This window comes from Mus caroli, unplaced genomic scaffold (genome assembly GCF_978045245.1).
Source record: "Mus caroli unplaced genomic scaffold, Mus_caroli_1 scaffold_6, whole genome shotgun sequence".
Taxonomy (NCBI): Eukaryota; Metazoa; Chordata; class Mammalia; order Rodentia; family Muridae; genus Mus; species Mus caroli.
The window spans coordinates 27,051,802-27,074,772 of record NW_028227261.1 but is presented as its reverse complement, the minus strand read 5'-3'; the positions used below and the strand labels follow the sequence as shown (position 1 = coordinate 27,074,772).

At 44.5% G+C, this 22,971-nt stretch overlaps 1 protein-coding gene and 1 non-coding gene across 27 annotated transcripts in view; both read left to right on the top strand.

Moving 5' to 3' along the window:
• The window catches only part of Pum1 (pumilio RNA binding family member 1), a 114,437-nt gene that overhangs the window by 86,296 nt on the left and 5,170 nt on the right, over window positions 1–22,971 (top strand). For 13 of the 26 annotated variants that reach the window (XM_021161048.3, XM_029476309.2, XM_029476308.2 and 10 more), the window contains 10 exons: window positions 7–150; window positions 1,142–1,438; window positions 2,515–2,751; window positions 11,260–11,527; window positions 12,563–12,692; window positions 14,429–14,563; window positions 17,384–17,521; window positions 20,391–20,516; window positions 21,129–21,250; window positions 22,283–22,475. In XM_021161048.3, coding sequence (XP_021016707.1) covers window positions 7–150; window positions 1,142–1,438; window positions 2,515–2,751; window positions 11,260–11,527; window positions 12,563–12,692; window positions 14,429–14,563; window positions 17,384–17,521; window positions 20,391–20,516; window positions 21,129–21,250; window positions 22,283–22,475 — 1,790 coding nt within the window. The remainder of the gene's footprint in view (window positions 1–6; window positions 151–1,141; window positions 1,439–2,514; window positions 2,752–11,259; window positions 11,528–12,562; window positions 12,693–14,428; window positions 14,564–17,383; window positions 17,522–20,390; window positions 20,517–21,128; window positions 21,251–22,282; window positions 22,476–22,971) is intronic. The other 13 variants (XM_029476310.2, XM_085838914.1, XM_029476306.2 and 10 more) reach the window with 3 other exon arrangements.
• On the top strand, window positions 14,844–14,926 carry LOC115030958 (small nucleolar RNA SNORD103/SNORD85). Its single transcript, XR_003836552.1, has one exon. It is a non-coding gene; the product is annotated as a small nucleolar RNA SNORD103/SNORD85 (small nucleolar RNA).

The window sequence follows — 22,971 nt, the reverse complement described above, 5'->3', positions numbered from 1 at the left end:
CCCCAGGTTATCCAGTCTTGGCACCTGCTGCTTACTATGACCAAACTGGTGCCCTTGTGGTGAATGCAGGGGCAAGAAATGGCCTCGGAGCTCCAGTCCGGCTTGTTGCTCCAGCCCCAGTCATCATTAGCTCCTCAGCTGCACAAGCAGGTGAGTGAGCTTCATTTTGGAGAACTCCAGTGAGGAAGCTAAACAGGAAGGGTGGCTGACAGGAATAGCCTTCAGAGAGGCTCTGATGGTCCTTAATTGGTAAAGTCTCTATTTTTTCACCCCGTAATCTTTCAGAGAGTCAGAAGCTGCAAGGCATTTTGGTAGATTCAGATTCTTTTGGCAATTGTGTGGCACCTGATTAGATGCATAGGAAATGGCACAGCAGGCAGCATTCAATGGCTAATGACATATTTTTGTGTTATGTCTCTCTCCACCCCCACCCCCCAATTGGGGGGAATTGCTTTGGCATAGGGTTGGAGTAAAACTGTGGGGACCCCAGAGGACTGTCATAGCAATGTATTGACTGACAGTATGGAAAACTTTGGATTTTTAAGCTCTTTACGTGAGGGGTTTTTTGTTTGTTTGTTTTAAATGAAAGTCATCTGCTTGTGTTTGCACACACTTCTGATTCCAGTTCTTGTGAGGCAGAGGCAGGTGGAGCTATCTCTTGAGTTCATATTCCATACCAGTCAGAGTTACATAATGCAATCCTATCCCTAGAAGGGTGGATGAATGAGAGTAGAGGGCATTTACGAAAATATCTGCATGTTAAAAGAAGTGTAGGACTGAAGGACTTAAATAGATGGACAAAATAGTTCCATGAAAAAGTCTCATGTGGGAGTAAGTATAGAATTTAGGAGTTTTAGGAAGTAGTATTTAATGGGTCTATATAATGCTTGAGCCACTTTAAATCTGCTTCTAGCATAAAGAGCTTGTTGTGTGGAATTTTTACTTCAAGTCCGTAATAGAAATAGACAGTAAAAGCTTCAGATGAAGGCCTCAGAATGGATTTGTACCATTCTTTATAAAGTCTGTGTCCGCCTTGAAAAGATAATGTAGCATTGAAAGTATTTCTTAAAGTGGCTACGGCAGAGTCTGGGTATGTAGCTAGCGCCGTTCTCAGCCTAATGTTTTGCTTCCTTCCTCACAGCTGTTGCAGCGGCTGCAGCGTCAGCAAACGGAGCAGCTGGTGGTCTTGCCGGAACTACAAATGGACCATTTCGACCTTTAGGCACCCAGCAGCCCCAGCCCCAGCCTCAGCAGCAGCCCAGTAACAATCTGGCTTCCAGCTCTTTCTATGGCAACAACTCTCTGAGCAGTAACTCCCAGAGCAGCTCCCTCTTCTCTCAGGGCTCTGCACAGCCTGCCAACACGTCCTTGGGATTCGGAAGCAGCAGTTCCCTTGGTGCCACCCTGGGATCAGCCCTCGGAGGGTTTGGAACAGCAGGTACAAGTTAGGCTGAGAAGCTGTTTAAACGATTTTTGAATGAGATTTATAATCTTTCTGCAACCCTGACAATGCATGACACCCTGCACAGATACCACAGGCAAATGTGGACCAAGTCCCTGGCAGTATAGCCAGCCCTCCTAACCTTTGAGATGTTGGACTATAGAAGTTATGCAGCCAGGGCCTCTTTCAGGTCCATGTTCGCGTTGCTACTTACTTATGTTCACTTTGTCAGCTTGTTTCAGGCGGTGAAAACTAGAGAGAGGTTCTTCAGGCATCAGGGAGCTTGTGGAGGGGACTCTAGCAGTGGTAGAGATTAGGCTGAGAGAGAAGGAATCACAGAAGGTCGCAGGCTGGGTGCTCCACATTCAGACCCGTGCCCGGGGCTTGGCTGGAACATCTTAAACAATTAGGCATTTTAATTCAGTGTTTTGAACATTGGTAAGGGAGATGCTGTGGAACATTGGGAGGAAGGATGTTAGACCAAAATATTTGTTTTGATGGGAAAAGAACGCAAGAATGTAGTTTGTGGACAATGGGATACGTGGAGTGGTTATCAGCAGTGTGATTTCAGAACAGAACTGCATGTCTGAGAGAAGGTGCACTAATCAGAATTGTAGTCTAGCAGTAGCTCCCACAGATGACAGGCCTGCATTAGAAAGTTCTGTGTAGTGGGCACTGCCCCGCCTACACATCTTTTTTTTTTCCTTCCTGTATTCCATTTCCTGCTGGAACCTTTCAGCTGTTGAAAGGCATTTTAGGTCATTTCCTTTCACTTTCCCGTAGCTCGTGTGGCCACCAGGGCTCTTTAACCTGCCCCATCCCATTCTATCTGTGACACTAAAGGAAGGGAAATTTGCCATATTTGTGTGATGGCTTGAATAGCTGTTAACCCAAGCCATGTCCTCTTTATGATGTTAGCTGCCCCTAGAACTGCTACATTAACAGTTAGGCTGTCTCTGCTGACACATTTGCGGTGGTAAGGAGTCTGGATCAAAGTGTTAGGAACAGGCCACTGGGCTTGTTCTTCAAAGAACAGGCCTGTTCTTATCTGCATTGTTTTAATTCCATTTTAGTTGCAAACTCCAACACTGGCAGTGGCTCCCGCCGTGACTCCCTGACTGGCAGCAGTGACCTTTATAAGAGGACATCGAGCAGCTTGGCCCCCATTGGACACAGTTTTTATAGCAGCCTTAGCTATTCCTCCTCTCCTGGACCCGTGGGCATGCCTCTCCCTAGTCAGGGACCAGGACATTCACAGACACCACCTCCTTCCCTCTCTTCACATGGATCCTCTTCAAGCTTAAACCTGGGTAAGAACCATTACTCTAACACCACCTTGAACGCTAGAAGTCTCTTGCCACTGATGACATTTCAAGTACTTTGCATAAGCAAAGGACAGTCCCTTTAACCTAGAAGTGTCCTGGTGTTCTGTGCCTTTGATAGATTCCTCAAGTTGCTCAGGTTGTACCTGTAGCTTCCTAGCAGTTGGGGATTGCCTAGCATCTGGATACACCTTGTGTATTCACTCTATCCTCAGTGTGAACATTTTCTCTTGGGCAAACACAGTAAAGTCATTGCAGGGAGGTAGAAGGACACAGAGGCAGAAGAATAGTTACCAGTAAAGCCCTGTGATGAGAGCTCTGAATATATATACTGCTAAATTTCTTTTAGGTTCTTCCCCCGTTCCCCATATAAAAGTTAGTAGTTTCACAAAGCATTTTATTGAAATTTTTTGCGAGATTTTTAAGTATTAATAAGTAATTTTAAAAAGTCCAAACCTATATATAGTCTGTTAATAAGTAGATGAAGGTTCCAAACAGCAGGCTTTAAGAATCTAGGAAAATTAAGAGTTGTAGCACTGGCCAGGGGTGCAGAGTTCTTACCCAGACACAGGCATGCCCCTCCCTCCCCCTCCCTCTCATTGTCTCTCAGGTATGGATTTCAAGGTACTGATTTATTTCCCAGATGGGGAAAGTTGAATTAGAGAAGTGGAGAGCACATTTTATGAGCAGATGGCGAGGTGAGAGTGTTGTTATTTTTGTGGTGGTGGCTTTAAGTGAGAGTGTCCTGAACAACAGCAAGAATGCACTTGCCAGAAGATTCTGCCATTGCCTAACATGTTTAAATGTGGCTTCAGGGACTTGGCAGTGATAAAAGTGAATAGCATGATCTCATTTGGAGATACATTTATGCAATCTAGGGAAAGTCTGATATGATAAAGTCTACAATAGTTATTTTAGAACAGTTTGAAGGAAGTGATGCATGCAGTTGTGTGTGCATGGGCATGTGTGTGCACGCACACATGTGTTTTCTGAGGTGGAGAAAACTCGGAAGGATATTCTTACTGACTGTCCACCATGGATAGGCGGGGGGCCGGGGCATGCTGTGTGACAGTGTTTTCTACCATCAGAGCGCCTGGCTGCAGGAGGCTCAGGAGGGTGATAGGCTCCGAGGAGGCCTGGACAGCCACTGATCTGCGCTGCCCCTCCTCACAGCAACTCTCACTTCCTGCACCTCTGGGAAGCACAGGGGTGGGGTGGCACCCCATTCTACATGTGGGGAGCCTAGCACCCCATTCTACATGAGGGGAGCCTTCTCAGAGCTTGAGTAGTTTGTTTCACTTGTATAAGATTTGAAATTTTTAAAAAATTCTCAATCATTCATTTCCAATGTATGACCTTTTTATATGATATGCCCAGAATATCTTTTGAGCCAGCACATTGTAACTAAAAGTTTTGCTGAGTTTGTTTGTGTTGTTACTGTTGTTGGCTTATTTTGTCAATGTTTTGATTTTTTTTTTTTAATTAAAAAAATGCATTTGGGTGTTTTACCAGCATGTATGTTTGTGCACCATATGTGTTTTTGGTTTCTGGTGTCCAAAGAGGCTAAAAGAGAGGAAAAGATCCCCTGCAACTGGAGGTAGAGACAATTGTGAGCCACCATGTGGGTTCTGGGAATCCATTCTGGAGCCTCTGGAAGAGCAGCCAGGGTCCTTTATCTGCTGCCATCTCTCCAGCCTAGCCAACTTCTAATTAAACTAGTTAAAAAAATAGGTGGTAGCCAGACAGATCCTGCGTCCTAGAGCTTAGCTCCTGAACTACATGTAGTGGCTCTGGGTCTGCACATTGGATCTGAAAATGCTGATGCAGGAGGCCTTTCCTCTTTCAGTCTGTGTGCAGTCTCAGTGATCCCCCATAGTCAGTATGCATTAGAGGATTCTAAGAAAGCAATTGATGTGCTTAATAATTACTTATATGTGCCTAAGAACCCCCAGTGACTTTTCATTACCATTTGTTTCCATTCTAAATTTAACAATTAAAACTTCTAGTTCTTACTTGTAAAATTTACCTCGTTTGATGTAATCTGTTGGATAGATTTTATTGGCTGTAAGTTCTGTGGCTGTCAAAGTAAATCTTTTATAATGTTTACAATCTCTCATACCCATCTTCACTCATTCTCAACTGCAGTTAATACTGATGTATTATTTAATTTGCATTTTATTTTCTCTTATTTGTCTATGATACATTATATGCCAGTAGGTAGTTCCTTCTTATTGAATTATGTCTGTGAGCCTATTTATTACCTTTTGTCTGTCTCACATCTTACGGGCATTTGTTTCTGCTTTGGCTGTTACTTGTTCTACAGCTGTGCACTCCCCCAACCCCTAACAGGGTCTGTCTGTGTAGCCCTGGCTATCCTGGAACTCCCTCTGTAGTCCATGCTGGGCTTGGAAACACAGATTCGCCTACCTCTGCCTCCTGAGTGCTGGAATTAAATTAAAGGCATGTGCCTCCACTCTGTGGCATTCAGCTATGAACATTTTAATGCAAGTGTTTTTGTTTTAGATGTTCTTGTATGTTAGCTTTATGATCTGCATTTTATTTTTGTTGAGATGGGGTCTGGCTATGTAGTCCTGCCTGGCCTGGAACTCACAGATGTGCCTGCCTCTGATTGATACAGCTCTGTTAGTGGACCAGGTGCTTTTATTTTTCAGTTGCACTCCCAGCTTGTGATGGAAAGAATTTTGGGAGAGGATTGAGACAAAGTGTCTATAGGCTAGGCTGCTTTCAAATTGTATAATCCTCCCAGGGACGAATTTTGTAGGCCTGGCTTTGTAGGCCTGTGCTTTTAGCCTTTAGTTATCTCTGGTCGTTTAAAACTTTGGGTTACTTGAGTTATAAGAAAGAGATCTTTGTGTTCTCGTCTTTTGCTGCTTCTTCTTCTATTTTAAAATTGGTGTCTTTAAAGTGTGCCAGATTTTAATTTTGATGAAGTTCACTTTATTGAATTTTTGGTTATGTGGGAAATATTTTCCTATCTTCTAAATGTTTTACTTTTTTTAAAAACTGCTTTTTGTTGTTGATGTTATTTTTTTTCTTTTAAGATGTATTTTTTGTAATTTTAAATTATGTGTGTGGGTCTGTGCGTTTGAGTGCAGGCACCGTTAGAGACTAGGGTCGTTGGATCCGTGGAGCTCTAGTTGTGAGCTTCATGCTGGGAACCAAACTCGTCCCGTAGGAGCGCAGCAAGTGCTTTATTGTTTTAACTCCTAAACTTAGGCACTTGTTTTGAGCTAATGCTTTCAGCTTGTGAGTTAGGATTCATCTTGACATGTGGCTGTCTGGTTTGTTCCTGTACTTTTTTCCTAGCAGAGTTTTGTAGTTTTCAGTGTGTGATTTATATGCTACTATGAGTGAGAGTGTGTTCTAGTTTAGGGTTGTTCATTTTTTTTTATTGAAATACTACTGAGTTTTGTATACTGATTGTGATGGTTTGTTTATGCTTGGCCCAGGGAGTAGCACTATTAGAAGGTGTGGCCCTGTTGGAATAGGCATGTCACCATGGACATGGGCCTTCAGATGAAGAGGTAGAGCTCTTAGCTTCTCTTGTACCATGCCTGTCTGGGCGGTGCCATGTTCCTACCTCGATAATGATACTTAAACCTCTGACCCTGTAAGCCAGCCCCAATTATATGTTACATGTTGTCCTTTATAAGGCTTGCCTTAGTCATGGTGTCTGTTCACAGCAGTAAAACCCTAAGACACCGATCTTATCCAGAAAACTCACTGTTTTGTTTATTCTAATGGTCTCAAGGCAAATTCCCAAGGATTTCTATATAACAGAGCAGAAAGGAACATATATTTTGGCTGTATCCAGGTCCTGGAGATAGTATTTGTTCATTTGCCCTGAAGTTTGTTGACAGTTGGTTATTGTGGTGGACATTAATGAAGATAAGAAAGCTTCCCACTGTCACAAGTTGAGGTGGGTTGTTTTGTTTTGTGGATGGGTTTTGATATTGTCAAGTACTTTTTGTCTTTGTTGATCATGGTAGGACTCATTTTGTGAAGATTTTGTTGAGTTATACATCTATATCAGTGAAATAGGATGTGTGTGTGTGTGTGTGTGTAATGTTTTGTATTACATGCCTGTTGCCAGTGTGGTATTGCCCTATTGTAAGTATCCCAGTAGTTTCTGGAAGTTGTGTAGTACAGGTGTTATTTCTACTCTATTAATTTGCAGATTCACCAGTAAAAACCATTCTTTTTGTTTGTTTTTGTTTTTCCAAACAAGGTTTTTCTGTGTAGCCCTGGCTGTCCTGGAATTCACTTTGTAGACCAGGCTGGCCTGGAACTCAGAAATCTGCCTGCCTCTGCCTCCCAAGTGCTGGGATTAAAGGCGTGTGCTACCAAGCCCGGCAGAAAAACATTCTTAACGTTTTTAATTACATTCTTTTATGTCTGGGTTTTATACACCGCTTTAGGTTTTTTCTGTCTGTTTCCCCTTCCCCCTTTCCTATTTCCCCTTTGTTTTTCAAGCCAGGGTTTCTTTGTGTAGCTCTGGTTGTACTGATGAGGCTGGCCTTGAAATCAGAGATTCCCCTGCCTCTGGCTCCCAAGTGCTGAATTAAAGGTGTGCACCATCACCACTTGTCCTCACTGTTGTCATTACCACTGGTTTTTGTTTTATTTTCTGAGATAGGGCATTACTCTGGCTTTCCTGGAACTCGTGTAGACCAGGCTTGGATGTGACACTGCCAAACGGCAGGTTTTGTGTTTAAGTCAGGTTCAGTAGTGGCGATTGGACTTTCCAGGAGATTTGTCCATTTCATCTTCATTTATAATACAGTTAGGACTGGTTCCATAGCTCAGCTGGTACTACTCTTGCCACGTAAGCCTGGTGACCTCTGTTGGTTGTCCAGTCCCCACATGAAGGTGGTACTAACTTGAGGGCGTTGTCTTTAGACCTCCACTGGCATCATTCTTCCTCCAGTCTCTTCCTCACACTATACATATACATATATGCATTGTATGCTAACACATACTCAAGCTTGGGAAAGATATACAGAATGTGAGTTTAAGCAAGGCTGAGGTAGCAAGCATCCCTTCCACATAGTCGAGCTGTCGCCACAGCTCCTCTGTGTGTACATGTGGATTAGATGGAGCCTGCGGATGTACACAGAGAAGCTTTCTCAGGAAAGGTGTGAGGGTTGATGGCCACTCTGTTGTGGATGTTCCCAAAGTTGGCTGTTATTTCTGTCTGCCCTGCTTAGCCACACATCTGTTCTGTGACCATTGTGTTTCTGTTCCCTGGTTTGTTTCTCCATGCATATAGTTTTCTGCAGCCCCTAAGTTGTGCCTTAGAAAGCTCTTGAGAATCAGAAGTTGCTGAGAGAACTTGCTTGGCTTGTACAGTCTGCAACCCTCAGGCTTCTTGAACTTGGGTGAGTTGTGCCTGTTCCCACTAGCACAGGTGAAGTACACTCTAGTCCTCCTGACTCTGTTCTATCTTCTACCATTTGTTTTGTATTTTTGTTGAGACAGGGTCTTCCTTTGTAGACAGGGCTGGCCTCAAACTCAGAAATCTACGTGCCTCTGCCTGAGCTGCACTAGTACTGCAGGGTTGAGAGAGAGCCATATTTGGAGACCAGTTAATTTTTCTTAGCACATCGATAAAGTCTTTTCTGCCTGAACTTTATCCAGGCTGGACAAAAGCAATAAGAAGCAGGAGTCTCTCCCTGGGCACTGTCATCTATGAGTTTGACTGCCTAGACACATTTTAATACACCAAGTTTTCTTTAATTTAGGACTACCAAGATGTGTTAAGGCATCAGTGAACACTGCAGCCTCTATTAAATGTTGGAGGTGAGGATGTAGCCAGTGGTTGAGTTTTTACCTAGCAGGAATGCCCAAACTTCAGTTCTCACCACAGTGAAGAATGTGGTGTGTGTGTGTTGGGGGGAGTGTGGGAGGGGTGAGATGACGATGCCAGGACACCAAGCCTTTAAATAGCTATGACACAATATAAATAAATAGACCATGTTAGCCCTTAATTTTTGTGGAATGTTGCTTCAAGATACTGTCCAAACACTGTAGAAACGGGAAAGTTGAGTGAGCTTATAAAAGCCCATGTTAATTGTCTCTTTCACAAAAGGCTTTCAGATGCCCGGTACCTGCGGGTACTGCTAGGAACTGGGTGGTTAACTGCTGCTTCCCAAATTCCTAATCCAAGAGCAATTTGGCCAGTAAATACTAAAAATCTGTTTCCTAGATGGTCTTTTCAGAAAGGACCAGAGAACTTAAGTGTTAAGCAAAATATGACAGATTGGTTTAATGTATAGATAAATCCTGCTTGGCCCATGCAGAATACATTTGTGAATTGCCAGATTAATCACCTGAGAAAGTTTTTCTCTTTCAGAGATTTGTATATACTTTATTTTTTCAGTAAAGAGCCAGTATGTCAAAACTTAAGCATAAATGTATAAATACATAATGTATGGGCATAATATTAGCTACCATTCCCCCATGCCCTTTGAATTATATATTGGTATATTTTTGGCCACAGTAATAAAGTCTAGTTAATGTGCTTCAACAGCACTGCATTTATTAGTGCATATAACTGTAAATTCAGAGGTGTAGGGCAGTGTTGAGGGTTAGTTTGTTCCACCCTTGACGTAGTTGCCAAGGACCTGCCTTCCTTTCAGCATACCTTCCGCCTTTTTCAGTGACCCACAGGCAAAATGCCTGGCTTGACTTCAGAAGCTGTGTTTGTGCTGGTCCTCCACGGTCATGTTTGTTACGAGCACCACATCTGCAGTGCCTGCTGCCACACCAACCTTGTGACCATTTCTTTGTCCCCTCTCCAGGAACAAGGTTTCTTACTGTCAGAAAGAGCAATCATTAGACTGCTCTTTTCTTTTTAAACAAATCCACTGTGTTCAGAAGCAAGCACTGTGGCGGTGAGAGTTAGCAGCACCCTGAAGAGGGAGGAAGGTTGAGGTAACCGAGTCTGAACATGAGGCACATGGGGCCAAGGGCCTGGCTTCCTTCTATTCTGGTTCTTAGAACTGTGAATTGCATTTTTGGATGACCAGTTCTTCCCTCTTAGATCTAGTTTCCTATGGGGTAAATGTACCTGTGAAGAACTTGCTGTAGATGCTCACTGACTGTTCTCCACAGTGTCATGTTGAGCTGTTGTTGTTCCATTAGTTTGAGTGAGACCTACACTTTGGAAGTTGGGTCCTGGAATTTGTGGCAAAAGTCAAGTGAGCTGTCTTTCTGTGGTGCCATTGCCTGCCATGCCGAGCTTTATCCAGAGCACACGTAGATGGAAGGAAGCAGCGTGTGCGGCGTTTTCCGTGGATTGGAGTTGCTGTTATCAGCTGCGTTGTGGCTGATGCACTGTTTCTCTATACTTAGCTCTTTTAGGTTGGTTTGTTTACAGTGATTGGAGAAAATCACTCCTGGTGCTGGGGTGCACTTCAGTGGGAGAGCTTTTGAGTAGCATCTGTCAACCTACTATGCTACTTTCCTGTGTTGCGTGTGCATGTGTGCGACTGTGTCTGTGTTTTGCCAGGTGGAGCCCACTGTCACATGCATGTTAGGCACAGACTCTATCATTGACCCACACCCTAGCCCAGGCCTGCTTTTGTTAAGCCTTTTGGTCGTGACAGCATCTTACTGTGTATGGATTTATAACCTAGTCACCAATCAGAGCAGCAGTACAAAGGGCATACGAGGCTGTTACTGCTGTATCGCATAAGCTTCATCTCGTAGAAAATGGTAAGAATTGCCTGTTGATGAGGACCTTAAACCTACCATCTGCCTTGGGATTGTTCCTTCACACAAAGTTTTCCAGGAATTTCCTGTACATAAATAAGGATGTGTTGATTTCGTTCCCTCTGCTTGCAGCACCAGGACATTCCCAAGCAGTGCTGTATCCACACCAATGTTTGACTGGGAGGGAATGTTGCTTGGAGTGGAGAAGCTCAGAAGCCTCAGTGTGCTTGCTTTGTATTTTCTGAATCCTTACTGTAGGTGCTGTGCCTCACTTTATTTATTAAGGAAATACCATGTAGTGCTCCATTCTTTTTACTGGTTGGTTTTGTTTTCTCCTTTTTAGGTAGTGCTGGGAATTGAACCTAGGTCCTGATACATGCTAGCAAGTGCTTCCTTCGTCTTTGAGCTGTATCTCCAGCCTTAAAGCACTAATTTTCCTAGCAATGGTTTGCTAGCAGTGGTTAAAACAAAACCAAAACAGTCAAATAAGAAAAGAAAAAAACAAAATAAATATTTCTTTCTTAATTCCTGTGCGAATGTTTCCTCCAGATTGGTGTGTGGTCCTTAGAAAGCCACAGTAGAGAGAACAATTGCCCGATGATAGCTCAGTGCCATAGGAGGAGAGAGCTGGTGAGGCTTATGGAGGTGGAGGAGCGGTGCAGTGGTGCAGGCTTGGAGAGGTGGTGCAGTGGTGCTGTGCTTCTTCCTCCTAGATGAGGTCCCTAGGCGTGGACTCAAGTCTTTTTGTTCTATAACCAACAGGAGGACTCACAAACGGCAGTGGAAGATACATCTCTGCTGCTCCCGGTGCCGAAGCCAAGTACCGCAGTGCAAGCAGTGCCTCCAGCCTTTTCAGCCCCAGCAGCACCCTTTTTTCTTCCTCTCGTTTGCGATATGGAATGTCTGATGTTATGCCCTCTGGCAGGAGCAGACTTCTGGAAGATTTTCGAAACAACCGGTACCCTAATTTACAACTGCGGGAGATTGCTGGGCATATAATGGAATTTTCTCAAGACCAGCATGGCTCTAGGTAAGGACGTGTCTTTGGCCCACAGCATAACTGAAATCTGTGCCCTGGATTCCATGCCTCCATGTGGTATAAGGTATATACCACACCACAGACATCCCTGCCTTTTTGTGATTCACAGTATGCCTCTGCCTTGCCTCTCAGTGCTTGTTTCAGAGGGATTTGGTCATGGGGATCATTAGATGGCCACGTGTTTAAAATAGCTCTTATTGGTCTAGACCATGGTTGTCTTTGAGCAACTTTTTTTACCTTTATGAACAAGTACCCTGTGTTTCTACTTCACAAGAATCTCTTAGAATGCTGTTGTTTGCCACTGGCTATGGCTGCACATAACCTATAATCCCAGTACCCAAGAGACAGAGGCAGAGGGCTTGCTACAAGTTGAGACATCTTATTGTACACTGGTCACACCCATCTCTATTCATGAAGAAGTAAGTAGTCTTCTCCGGAAGCCCTGCGCATAGGTCAGCACTCTAACGCCTCTCACGGAGGAGGCACTGTCATAGGGAGAGTGGGTCCCCAGTTCCCAGGAGCACAGCAGGTCTAGCACTTGCTCTCATCCCTGCTGCTCCAGGAGCTGCCCAGAGGAGTCCAGCAAGGTGAGGTAGTGTCACTCATTCTCCGTCCCATTTCTCTTAATGGTCCCCTGCTTCTGCTAGCTGCCTTCCCTGAGGAGTGGAGTGAAGGCAGGCGCAGAGACAGCAGGGGTTTTCCTGAAGGAGTAAAGCAGGGAACACTATTTCAGAAGCTAGTGAATGACTCTTCATGGATATGGATTATAGGATGGGGTTAAGGACCCCAAGTTTCTGTTGAGGGACTGCTGTCTCAGCACTTGGGGAGGCAGAGGCAGGATGATCTTTGTTATGTTTGAGGCCAGCCTGGTCTACATAGTGAGAACCTAAAAAACAAAGCAAAACCCAGTGCATTTATTGGGCCCATAGGCTGAGTGTTGCAGAACTTCTCTGTCAAATGACGTCCTCAGGTCTTTGCAAGTCTTCTCTGTGTGTGGTTTCATTGCCCCTTCACTCTGTTCTTCAGATTCATTCAGCTGAAACTAGAGCGTGCCACAGCAGCTGAGCGCCAGCTTGTCTTCAATGAAATCCTCCAGGCTGCGTACCAACTTATGGTGGATGTGTTTGGAAATTACGTCATTCAGAAGTTTTTTGAAGTATGTCTTCTTTTATTCTGCACTTTGACTTTGAGAATCTTCAGAGCATTTGATTTTTGTTGGCTTTTTGAAGCACAACAGCTCATTCCAGCCTTTAAAATGAAGTGCTAGGGTCTTCTGGAAGAGAAGTGTTCAGTATTTCTCCAGTTCTTTATCGGTCACCATTGTCCTCCTCGATGTGTTAGATGTTCTGGGAGTATGGTGTGATAACTGCCTCTACAAGAGACCCAGCACAGAATATAGACCAGACTGGGCTTGAACTCACAGAGATCCACCTGCGTCTGCCTCTGTCTTCCAAGTGCTGGGATTAAAGGCATACACCACCCTGCCTGGGTGCGTTAAAAGAGATTGTTTTCTTTAAAAAAAAAAAAATGTTAATATATGGGGGTTGGAGAGTTGCCTGAGGAGGCCATAAGATCCCTTGAAGCTGGAACCAAGTGGTTGTGAGCTACGTGCCGGGTGCTGGGAATCAGACTTGGGTCCTTTGGAAGAGTGATGCTCACTCGCCCTAAGTGCTGAGCCTCACTCTGCAGCCTCTGCCTCAGTGGTACAGACGGTCACAGGTAGTTTAGCAGCACTATAGCAACAGTGTGAAAGTGAAAAACAATGAAAGATGCCTGAGGAGTTGGCTCCATACCCAGCCTCAGGCCACAGTGAAAAGCTGAAGCTGGGTGTGGATATCTTTTGGCCTTGCCACCTTCTTTTGCCCATTAACTTGATTATGTCTTTGGAAGTAAATTAGTGATGAATATTGTCTGCTCCCTCTAATAAGTTCAAATTTCAGAGACTTGGGAACTTTAAAAATTCTTATTAATATTTATAATAATGCTATTGACATTGCTTATTATTGTTAGCAGCTTCAAGCTGTTGAGTGACACCGAAACATTGAGAGAAAGGAGTGGGTCTGGGAACAGTTGCTGGAACTCTGAGCTTATCTGCCAACATCTGCAAATTTCTCATGGCCTCTTATTTGTATGAAGATTTAAAAGTGGTTTTCTTAGACTTTACCTGTCCACTTCCTCGCAGACACTCAGATGCTCAGTCCTCAGCTGTACTAAGAAACAGGCAGCTGTGCCTCTCTGATTCTCGATCTTTCTTCACTGCCATTATGTAACTGACTTAGGGTGCTATACGGCTGGGTGTCAGAACAAGTGTGGCATGTGTGTAGTCTTGTGATTTAGAGCAAGCCAGAGAACTTCTCTAGACCCATGGGTGGAATATATAGGCTTGGGCAGTCTGTGATTTTGTATTCAAATGACTACAAAAAGCCAAAGTTGGAAAACAGCTTTCAGGTGAACTTTGTCACATTTCGGGTTCCTTGGCTTCTCTTTTCAAAGGCTTCCCGTTACTATCAGCAGTCCTTGAAAGACACTAATCCATGAAAGTGTTGGCTATACTTTACGTCACACTTGGCACAGCGACTTGGGTGAAAGGCTTGCCAACCACAGACCTTGCACGTGTCTGCCCATGCAACACAATTAACCACATCACTCTTAGGTGTATGGAACCTTCAGGACGTCCCATCCCTGCTGCTGGCTTGGAGTAGCAGCTGTCTGGCTCCCCGCCTTCAGAAATGAATGTTAATGCTTTAATTCTTCAGGGTTCTTTAGGGTAGGGTTGATTGTAGGCAGAAGGACAGCAAGAGGCAGAGGCTTGGCACAACACAGGTTAAGGTTTGTTTTCTCTGGTCTTTCTCTTTTACTCAAGTAATAGTGTCTCTCATACATCGTGTCTAGTTTGGCAGTCATGAACAGAAACTGGCTCTGGCTGAACGGATTCGAGGCCATGTCCTATCATTGGCACTGCAGATGTACGGCTGCCGAGTCATCCAGAAAGCTTTGGAGTTTATTCCCTCAGACCAGCAGGTAATTGTAAGTTTCCTTTTCACTTTTCTCTTGGTGTGGTGTTTCTCTGTGATTCTTGCAGTGAACTGTGAAGACTGTCAGTATGGAGGTTCTTTTCTGGTTTATGGCTGTGTCCATGGCTTGCCATCGGCAGAACAAGCAGGAATTGCCCAGTTAGTTTACAAGATTCTAATGGTCAGATAGTTTGCAGCCTCATCTCTTTGGTTCCAGTGTAGCCTGAGTAGCTAGTTTTACAGGGAGGTAAATCTGAGCTCCCTCAGCCTTCTCAGCGGAGGGGTTGCTATTGTCTGGCGGTGATGACCCACTTGCCCTCACTGAGGACAAAGTTCGATAATGAGAATCTTTGTTATGGACTCGTTCTGAGCCAGACAGGATCCCACCAGCTCTGATTCAGACCAATTTCACTACCAGCCAGTTGCAGATGGTGGCAGTTGAAGGCTGATGGAGCCTGGAGCACTTGAGGCTGAGTCTCACACCTTGTTGGTGTGTGAAGGTGAGTGTGGTTGGAGACAGACCTCTGGGCCAGATGTGCAGTCCAGATAAGAAAGCACCATCTGGCTGAGTGTGGATGTACACAGTAAAAATCAGGCACATTGGGAGCCAAATGCAGGAAAATTGCCCCAAGTTTGAAGCCGCTCATAGAAAGCCAGACCCTGCCCCCACTCTCCAAGAAAGGTGCAATTTGTAGTCACAGGCAGACCTGAGGCTAACATTAGTTGTTCATTGCCATCTGTCATTTACTCGGGCATTATGAGTTTTAATAACCTCAGGGTTTTGTGACTCAGTGAATCTTCTTTAATTCTGTTGCTTTTTTTTCTCCACATGGAAGCTTCTTTCTTTTCTATCATGATAGCCATTTACCAAAAGCACCCTTAACCCATGGTGTCTTCCCCATCTCACTGAGTAGCCGTTTTGCCAGCTTTCCCCCTTTGCATGCCTTTCCCAGAAGCTCTTCTTTTCCTCTCTGTCCTTTTCTCTGATTCTTCCTCTTCCCACTTTTGTGGCAGTGCTGGGGTTGAAGCAAGGCCTTTATACAGGTTGGATAACTGCCCACCACTGGCCTTGAAAGACTTCTGCCTAGCTTGGCCTCCTCTGAGGAGCTGGGGTCACGGGCTTGTGCCACCAGGCAGAGTTCTTACATTTGTCCTTTTAATAGCCCTGTTTCTCTGTGGTGCCTTGGACTACTTTTCTGCTGTGGACTGTGCTTTATTTTAGTAGTCAAGTTTTATTGGTTCTGTGAGTATGTATCCCTGGCCAAAAATAAGGCTCTTCTTTGGTGTTGGGTTAGTACATGCTCCTTTGGACTAAGCCATTGTGGTCATGAATGTCTTCCATTAGAGGATGGCTCATTTACTCTGCAGTTAGTATCTCAGGGATCTAGTCACAGTTCATAAGTGGTGCCATGTTACTAAAGTGGCTGTGTCATTCTAGCAGAAATACAGACAAGTACAGATAGAATCAGCAGACGCCCAGCCAGCCAGGTCCTGCATTTCCATATAGGTGACGTGAGGCAGGTAGTGCCCATGAAAAAGGCTCCAGTCAAAAATCTCAGTTGGTTCCAGCATACACCAAACATCCATTGTTGCTGAACTCTATGTCTATCTGCTGTCTTTATTCACTGTTTGGACACCATTAATGAACTGAGAAAACCATTCCTGCTGACTTTAATTAAATTGTGAGCTATCGTGTGACTGCTCTGATATTTGTTTTCTATTGCTTTGTGTCTGTCCCCATGTCCCTTGACTCTACCAGAGGTAGGAGCCCTTTGAGACGTGTTCTTGGCATGTCTAGCTTAACCTTAAACCTCTTGGGTTCTCTGACAGTCTTCCTAGGAGTGTCACCACCAATGGCTGTCCGTAGATTTTATGCCCTGGCAAGCCTGGGACTTGTGTATGTCCCCAGCTGGCCTTGAATTTGAGGCAGTCCTCCTGCCTTTGCCTCTCAAGCGCTAGAATTACATGGCTAAACCACTATACTTGGCAGCTTATATGCTTTAAATGTGTAACTTCACTTGTCAGTTTGTTTTTCTGTGGCTGGAAGGACTGAAGGGAATTATATAATTGACAGGTGGTTTTCTCGCAAACACAGGCTGCATCATGGCGCCCCATTGCTTGTGTTTGAGGCTTGGCAGTCCAGGTCTTTTTGAACAGATTTTGTAATTTGTCTGCTCCCATGCTTCCTATGTGATCTGTTAGGAGGGAGCTAAAGCACACCCAGCTCTTGGATCTTTCTCACCTGGGTAAAATCTAGAGTCAGCACTCTTATTAATGATAGACACTTACACGGTTGTCAGGATATAAGTGTGCTGAATTGTATAAGCTTTGCAATCCTGCTCACCTTTTTCTATTTGAAGATGACTTTGGTGGTTTTTAGAAGTCTCGTGTAGCTTGGGTCGGCCTTGAACTTACTTTGTAGATAAAACTGGTCTTGAGCTCTTGATCCCATTGCCGTCCCATCAGAACTTAAAGTACAGGTTGTACCATCCAATCCCGGCACATTTTTTAAGATAGGTTTTGATAGTTATAGTGTAGGCTGGCCTAGAAGTTGCTGTGTAGCAACTCCAATCCTGCCTCAGCTCCTAAGACCTGGAGTTAGAGGTGTCTTCCACTACACCCTACTGATGTCATGCTTTTTAGTGCCTCGGCAAGTTTGATACCGTTTTATGTCCCATCTGCTTTCACTCACTTGCTGTGTTGCTGCTTGGCTATAGTTGACTTTGATTGTCACGGATCTGTGCAGTGCTTACTGCTTGTTAGGAAGTGGGGGCTATCTGGATGATTGCTGGCTGTGATTCTGGTGGTGCCTTCTCATCTTTGTCTCCAATAGAACGAGATGGTGCGGGAGCTAGATGGCCATGTCCTGAAGTGTGTGAAAGACCAGAACGGCAACCATGTGGTTCAGAAGTGCATTGAGTGTGTACAGCCCCAGTCTTTGCAGTTTATCATCGATGCATTCAAGGGGCAGGTAAGTCACTTAGGGTCATGTTGTCAGTCAGAAGCAGTCATGTGCAGTGGTTTCAACCTGAATGTGTGACCAGGTCTCTTCCCTTTACCCTGGGGGGATCTGCCATTGGCAGCAGAACTGCTAAGATGAATTAATATCGGAAGGATTATTTTTCCCATGGCTAGTTATTTTCCTGATTTTTGAAATCTTTTGTTATGTAAAAAATTATGATAGAATTTTATAGATCATGATTGAATGCATCTTTAAAATAACCAAGTACCTTTGCTTACAGCTGAGGGTGTATGGAGCTTGATGATCTGAAATGTGCAGAACGCTCACCTCCAGGCCCCATCACTGATTTGTTGTTGAAATGTAATCTTACCATGTAGCCCAGGCTAGGCTCCCAATTTGGAGTATTCCAGCCGTTCAAGTGGGTATGGACATGACTGGGCTAAAGTTGTCAATTTATTATGCCATTAATTTTCTGAGTGGCTCTAAATTGGATATAATTATTAGGTTTTTTGGCCAAAAAAAAAAAAAAACCCAAAAAACAAAAAAAAACCCCAAACTTTCCCACCTTGCTGTAGTTAATGGGATAGGGCATTAAGCAAACTTCCTTTTTGGGCATTTGAATCAAGACTTTTTCTTTTTTAAGGAGGAAATATTTCTCAAAGAAGTGCTTAAATGGTTTAGAGTTCTTTTAGGACAGGAGTCTTGCTCACTTACCACACACTTAAGACGACAAAGAACCCAGGGGCTACTGGGAGTTTTGGATCAGTTGTGGGGAAGGAGACACATATTGGAGCTGGAGAGATGGCTCATTGGTTAAGATCATTTGTTATTCTTGCAGGGGACATGGGTTTGGTTCCCAGTACCCACATGACCACTCAACTATCTGTAACTAGCTCAAGGGGATTAGACACCTCTTTCTGGCTTTGGTGGACACACATACATAAATACAATCTATAAAAAAATAATGAAATGCATATAATTTAATCTATAAAAACATTAGATTAATAACAGTATGTATGGATAATAAAACCAAGGAGAAAAATGGTTGCTGTGCTGTTTTTGAGGGAGTGGTGAGGAGCCCTTGGCCTGCAGCTGCACTATGGTGTGCTTCAGCCACTTTGGAAATCAATGATATCAATCATCTTAGATTTCATTATTTGTATTTCTTTGATCTAGCACTTGGCTAATATTCTGGTGAAAGACCTATTTAGCATGTTTTGATTAGCAGTAGGCACACTGAGGTAAAAAAAAATTAAAAAAAAAAAACAATAAAGATGCAGTGTAGATGTCTGTGAGCCATTGTCTAGGTGCCAGCAGCATGCTGGGTAGACATTCTAGCCAGGGAGGTCTGGAGACAGCCCTAGTCTTAGAAGTGGGTTTTGGAAACTATGGTGCCGAGTGAAATTAACTGCTGGTGTTGGAATTTTTATGTTCCTAATAGGTCCATATAAAAGACGTGCAATCCAGATAGGTTATTGATAAGCTAAATGCCTAAATTGTGCAAATCTAGGGCTATTCCAACTTATTCCCCAGCTATCAAGCCCCTTGCTACTTAACTGTTTCTCCCTGCCACGTGGTTCTGGTCTGTGGCAGCTTCCTCCTCCCGGTCCCTCCCCCCCCCCCCCCCCCCCCAAACCTCCAGTGCCACTCCCTCCACTGCCCAATCACTGGCTCTGGCCTTTTATTGACCAGTTACATTGGGGAGAAAGGTCACATGGCATGGCTTGAGGAAGTGTGAGCATCTTCTCATTGGGGTCAGCAATATCAGAGGACCCAGTGTTAGCATTAAAATACAAGCTGCATTAGACCGACCCGCCCACTACAAGCTGTTGTAGACCATGAGCAGGCAGTGTCTTTGCAGTGCTGACTGCAGATAGCAGATAGCAACTGTAGGGCCATGCAGCTAGCGAGATGAGAGTGTTTGATCCACTGACATCCGAGGGAGGTCTTTTCAGTGCAGTGCTGCCACTGCTGCTTGTGGGAATCACCATCATCCACTACCTCCACCACCACTTTGGTGTTTCGATTGAACCTCATGATACTCCTATCCTGGTTTTCTGCATTCTGGGATTAAAGACATTAACTCTTGTGTTCACATTTGTACTTTCTAGGAAAAGCTGGAATCAGGACCCTGGGGATGTAGGCTCGGTTTGCGACTCAGTGGTGGGGTATTTGCCTAGTATAAGAAAGAACCCCTGGTTCAATCCCCAGTACCACAAAAGTCAAGTCAAAGAGGACAGTTAAATGCTCATGTACTTTCTTATTGCTCTGAACCTAACAGCACTCCAGCCAGCCTTTTGTGCAGCTGTCTGTTTATATGGAAGCATTTAGACTTAATCATCACTCCTGATATCTGGGCTGCTTTGTGGTGTGCCTGCACAGGGAACGAGCACTGCACCAGTGAGCTCCTGCTGGAACCTGTTTGTTTCGTTTTGCTACCCTGGCTGCCTGGAGCAGATCCCCATCTCCCACTAGAGTGCTGAGATTAAAGGTGCTAGCCACATGTCCAGTTTCTCCCCCTCCTGTTTTTCATCCTATCTTTTGGAAAGGCAATTGCTTGACACTTTCGATTTTTTTTTTTTTTGTTTTGTTTTTTTGAGACAGAATTTTATCTCTGTAACTCTGACTGTCCTGGAACTCTAGAACAGGCTGTTGTGGACCTCAGAGGTCTACCTGCCTCTGCCTCCTAAGGAGTTTGCATCACTTTGACTCGTTTCCATTTCAATTTAGACTTCTTGGAAAAGTTGGTTTCAGCTACTTTAGACACTTACACGAATTTCTAAACAACATAAGTGGGTTAAGTTTGTCTGTGAAGCAGGAGGGGTGGGGTAATGCTGTGACCTCACTGAAGTGATTGTCTCGGATCTGTTTGCTTCAGGTGTTTGCTTTGTCTACGCACCCGTACGGCTGTAGGGTGATCCAGAGGATCCTAGAGCACTGTCTCCCTGAGCAGACCCTCCCCATCCTGGAGGAGCTTCACCAGCACACCGAGCAGCTTGTGCAGGTACTGTGCTTGCCAGGAGAGGACTTAGCATGCCGTCAGAGCCCTTCAGATCTTTGTGTGTTCCAATAATATAGACAGTAATTAGAAGCCGTGCCCTTTGAGTTGGTTGAAGGTCTTCACTCCATTGGCACACAAACCAAATGTGCGGGTGGTTGATTCTTCTTTGGCATTTGCCTCTTCTACTAATAAATACAGTAATGAAGAACCTTTGCACTTTCTATTAGAGGAAAACATTTCTCTACTCCCCAAACAATCCTTCCCAATTCTAAAATAATTATAGATCTACTTTTTTGTAGTTAGTAATTTGTGAAAAGCCCAGCTAGAGAGTAGGTCCATAAATATATAAAGAAAAATAGTCTGCTGTCATGTCACAGTGTGTTCTTGTTTTGTAATAAGAGAGAAAAATTGTTACTACCGATCTATTTACAAATTGCTTTCAGGTCCCTTCCCATTCAGATGCACTTCAGAGTTGTTATGTCATTACCCCGCCCTCTGCCTCACAAGTGATAAACAGTGATTAGATGGAGGACTAGGAATCCACAGAACTGTTTTTTAATGTATATTTTCTTTGTTTTTGTTTTTTTCCTGTTTTGTTTTTTGCTTCTCAAATAGGATCAGTATGGAAATTATGTAATCCAACATGTACTGGAGCATGGTCGTCCTGAGGATAAAAGCAAAATTGTAGCAGAGATCCGAGGCAATGTACTTGTATTGAGTCAGCACAAGTTTGCAAGGTATGTGCTCTGGGGAGCAAGGATCGGCAGCTCTCCAGCTTTAGGGTCGTTCCCTAAGTTCTTACACTTGTGTGTGTGTGTGTGTGTGTGTGTGTGTGTGTGTGTGTGTGTGTACGTGTGTACGTGTGCACCGCACCAGGTCTATGTATGGAAGCTAGAGGACAATCTGGGGGAGTGGGTTCTCTTTTTCTATCTTACAAGTTATGTTTTTTGAGGTTACGGTCTGCTTTAGGTAGGTGTGGCTTTTTTTTAGTCTTTTCTTCTTGAGGATTTGGGACCCAACACTCTCCTTTGCCCCAGTCCCCACCAGCTCGGTACTTATTCTAGGTATTGGGTATTGGGCTCAATGACAGTGGCCCACATAAGCACACGCTGTTGTTGACTTGCACAGCTCTGTGCCCGTGGGACTGCGGTGAAGGTACATGTCATCTAATGAAGGCAGGCAATCAGGACAGGGACTAGCCATCAGTGCAGCAGTGAGGCGTTTACTATTAGCAAACCATGCCTTTATGGAAGCTCTTCTTTCTTTACTGCTCTCCTAGATGAGCTGTGCAAGGTGCTCACATGTGCTGACACAGCACAGGGCCCTCGATGGGCCAACATGAAATTCCTTCACTGATCCTGGACTACTGCCATTTATTTCCCAGTGTTTGTGTCCTGCACAGAAGCTGTGTGACAAGCCCAGCCTGAGCTCACCAATGCAAGGACATCGTCCTAAGTCTTGATTCGTGTTGAAATAGTGATTGCAATAGAAAGCTCTGTGGTGAGCCTTGTGTGTCAGTCTGTTGGCTTCTCAAGCTCATTACTTCTCGTGTCAGCAGGCCAGGGCCTCTCTCCTGGAGCACTGGGGCTCAGATGGCTCACTGCTCGGTACCCCAGTGTTTCTGATCAAAACATGAATTTTACAGAGCCAGACCCTGGGGAAATGAGTTCCCTTCCCATGTGTGCCATCTCCCCTCAATGTCCATCCTGACAGATGTAGCCTAAGAGGGGATGTTTTCTGATTGTTTTTCTCCATTTGTCTCATGGCAGCAATGTTGTGGAGAAGTGTGTTACTCACGCCTCACGTACAGAGCGTGCTGTGCTCATTGATGAGGTATGCACCATGAACGACGGTCCCCACAGTGCCTTATACACCATGATGAAGGATCAGTATGCTAACTATGTGGTCCAGAAGATGATCGATGTGGCTGAGCCGGGTCAGCGGAAGATTGTCATGCACAAGGTAAGCAAGTTGGGTACCAGCCCAGAGTGTGCAGAGGGCAGCAGACACCGATTGGGCTTGTTTGTGTTTTTGTGCCAGGCTTGTTCTGTGTGGAGTCACTGTGGTCTGTGCTTCCCCTTCCTACCCTTACCACTGTGGGAGTCTTATTTCTGGGATTTTCTTCTTTTCCTTTTTAACTTTAATTTTCTTCATTTTTCTTTTCTCTTATGGGTATGGGTGTTTTGTCTGAAAACATACCTGTGTGCTATATGTTTTTTAACATTTTGTTGAGTGTGGATGTCAGGGTGCATGTCTCCATCGCACTGAGGTGGTTAGGTTTGATGGCAGGTGCCCTTTAACCACTGAACGTTGTTGGTCCTTAAGAAGCTTATGTCCTGTGTTCAGATGTTCTGGGGTGGGCCTGGTGCATGCTAGGCTAGCAGTCTGCCACTAAGCCACATCCGCCTGTGTTTGTTTGGAGGGGTTACTTTGTTGCTGGCCTTAAAATCAGGCTCTC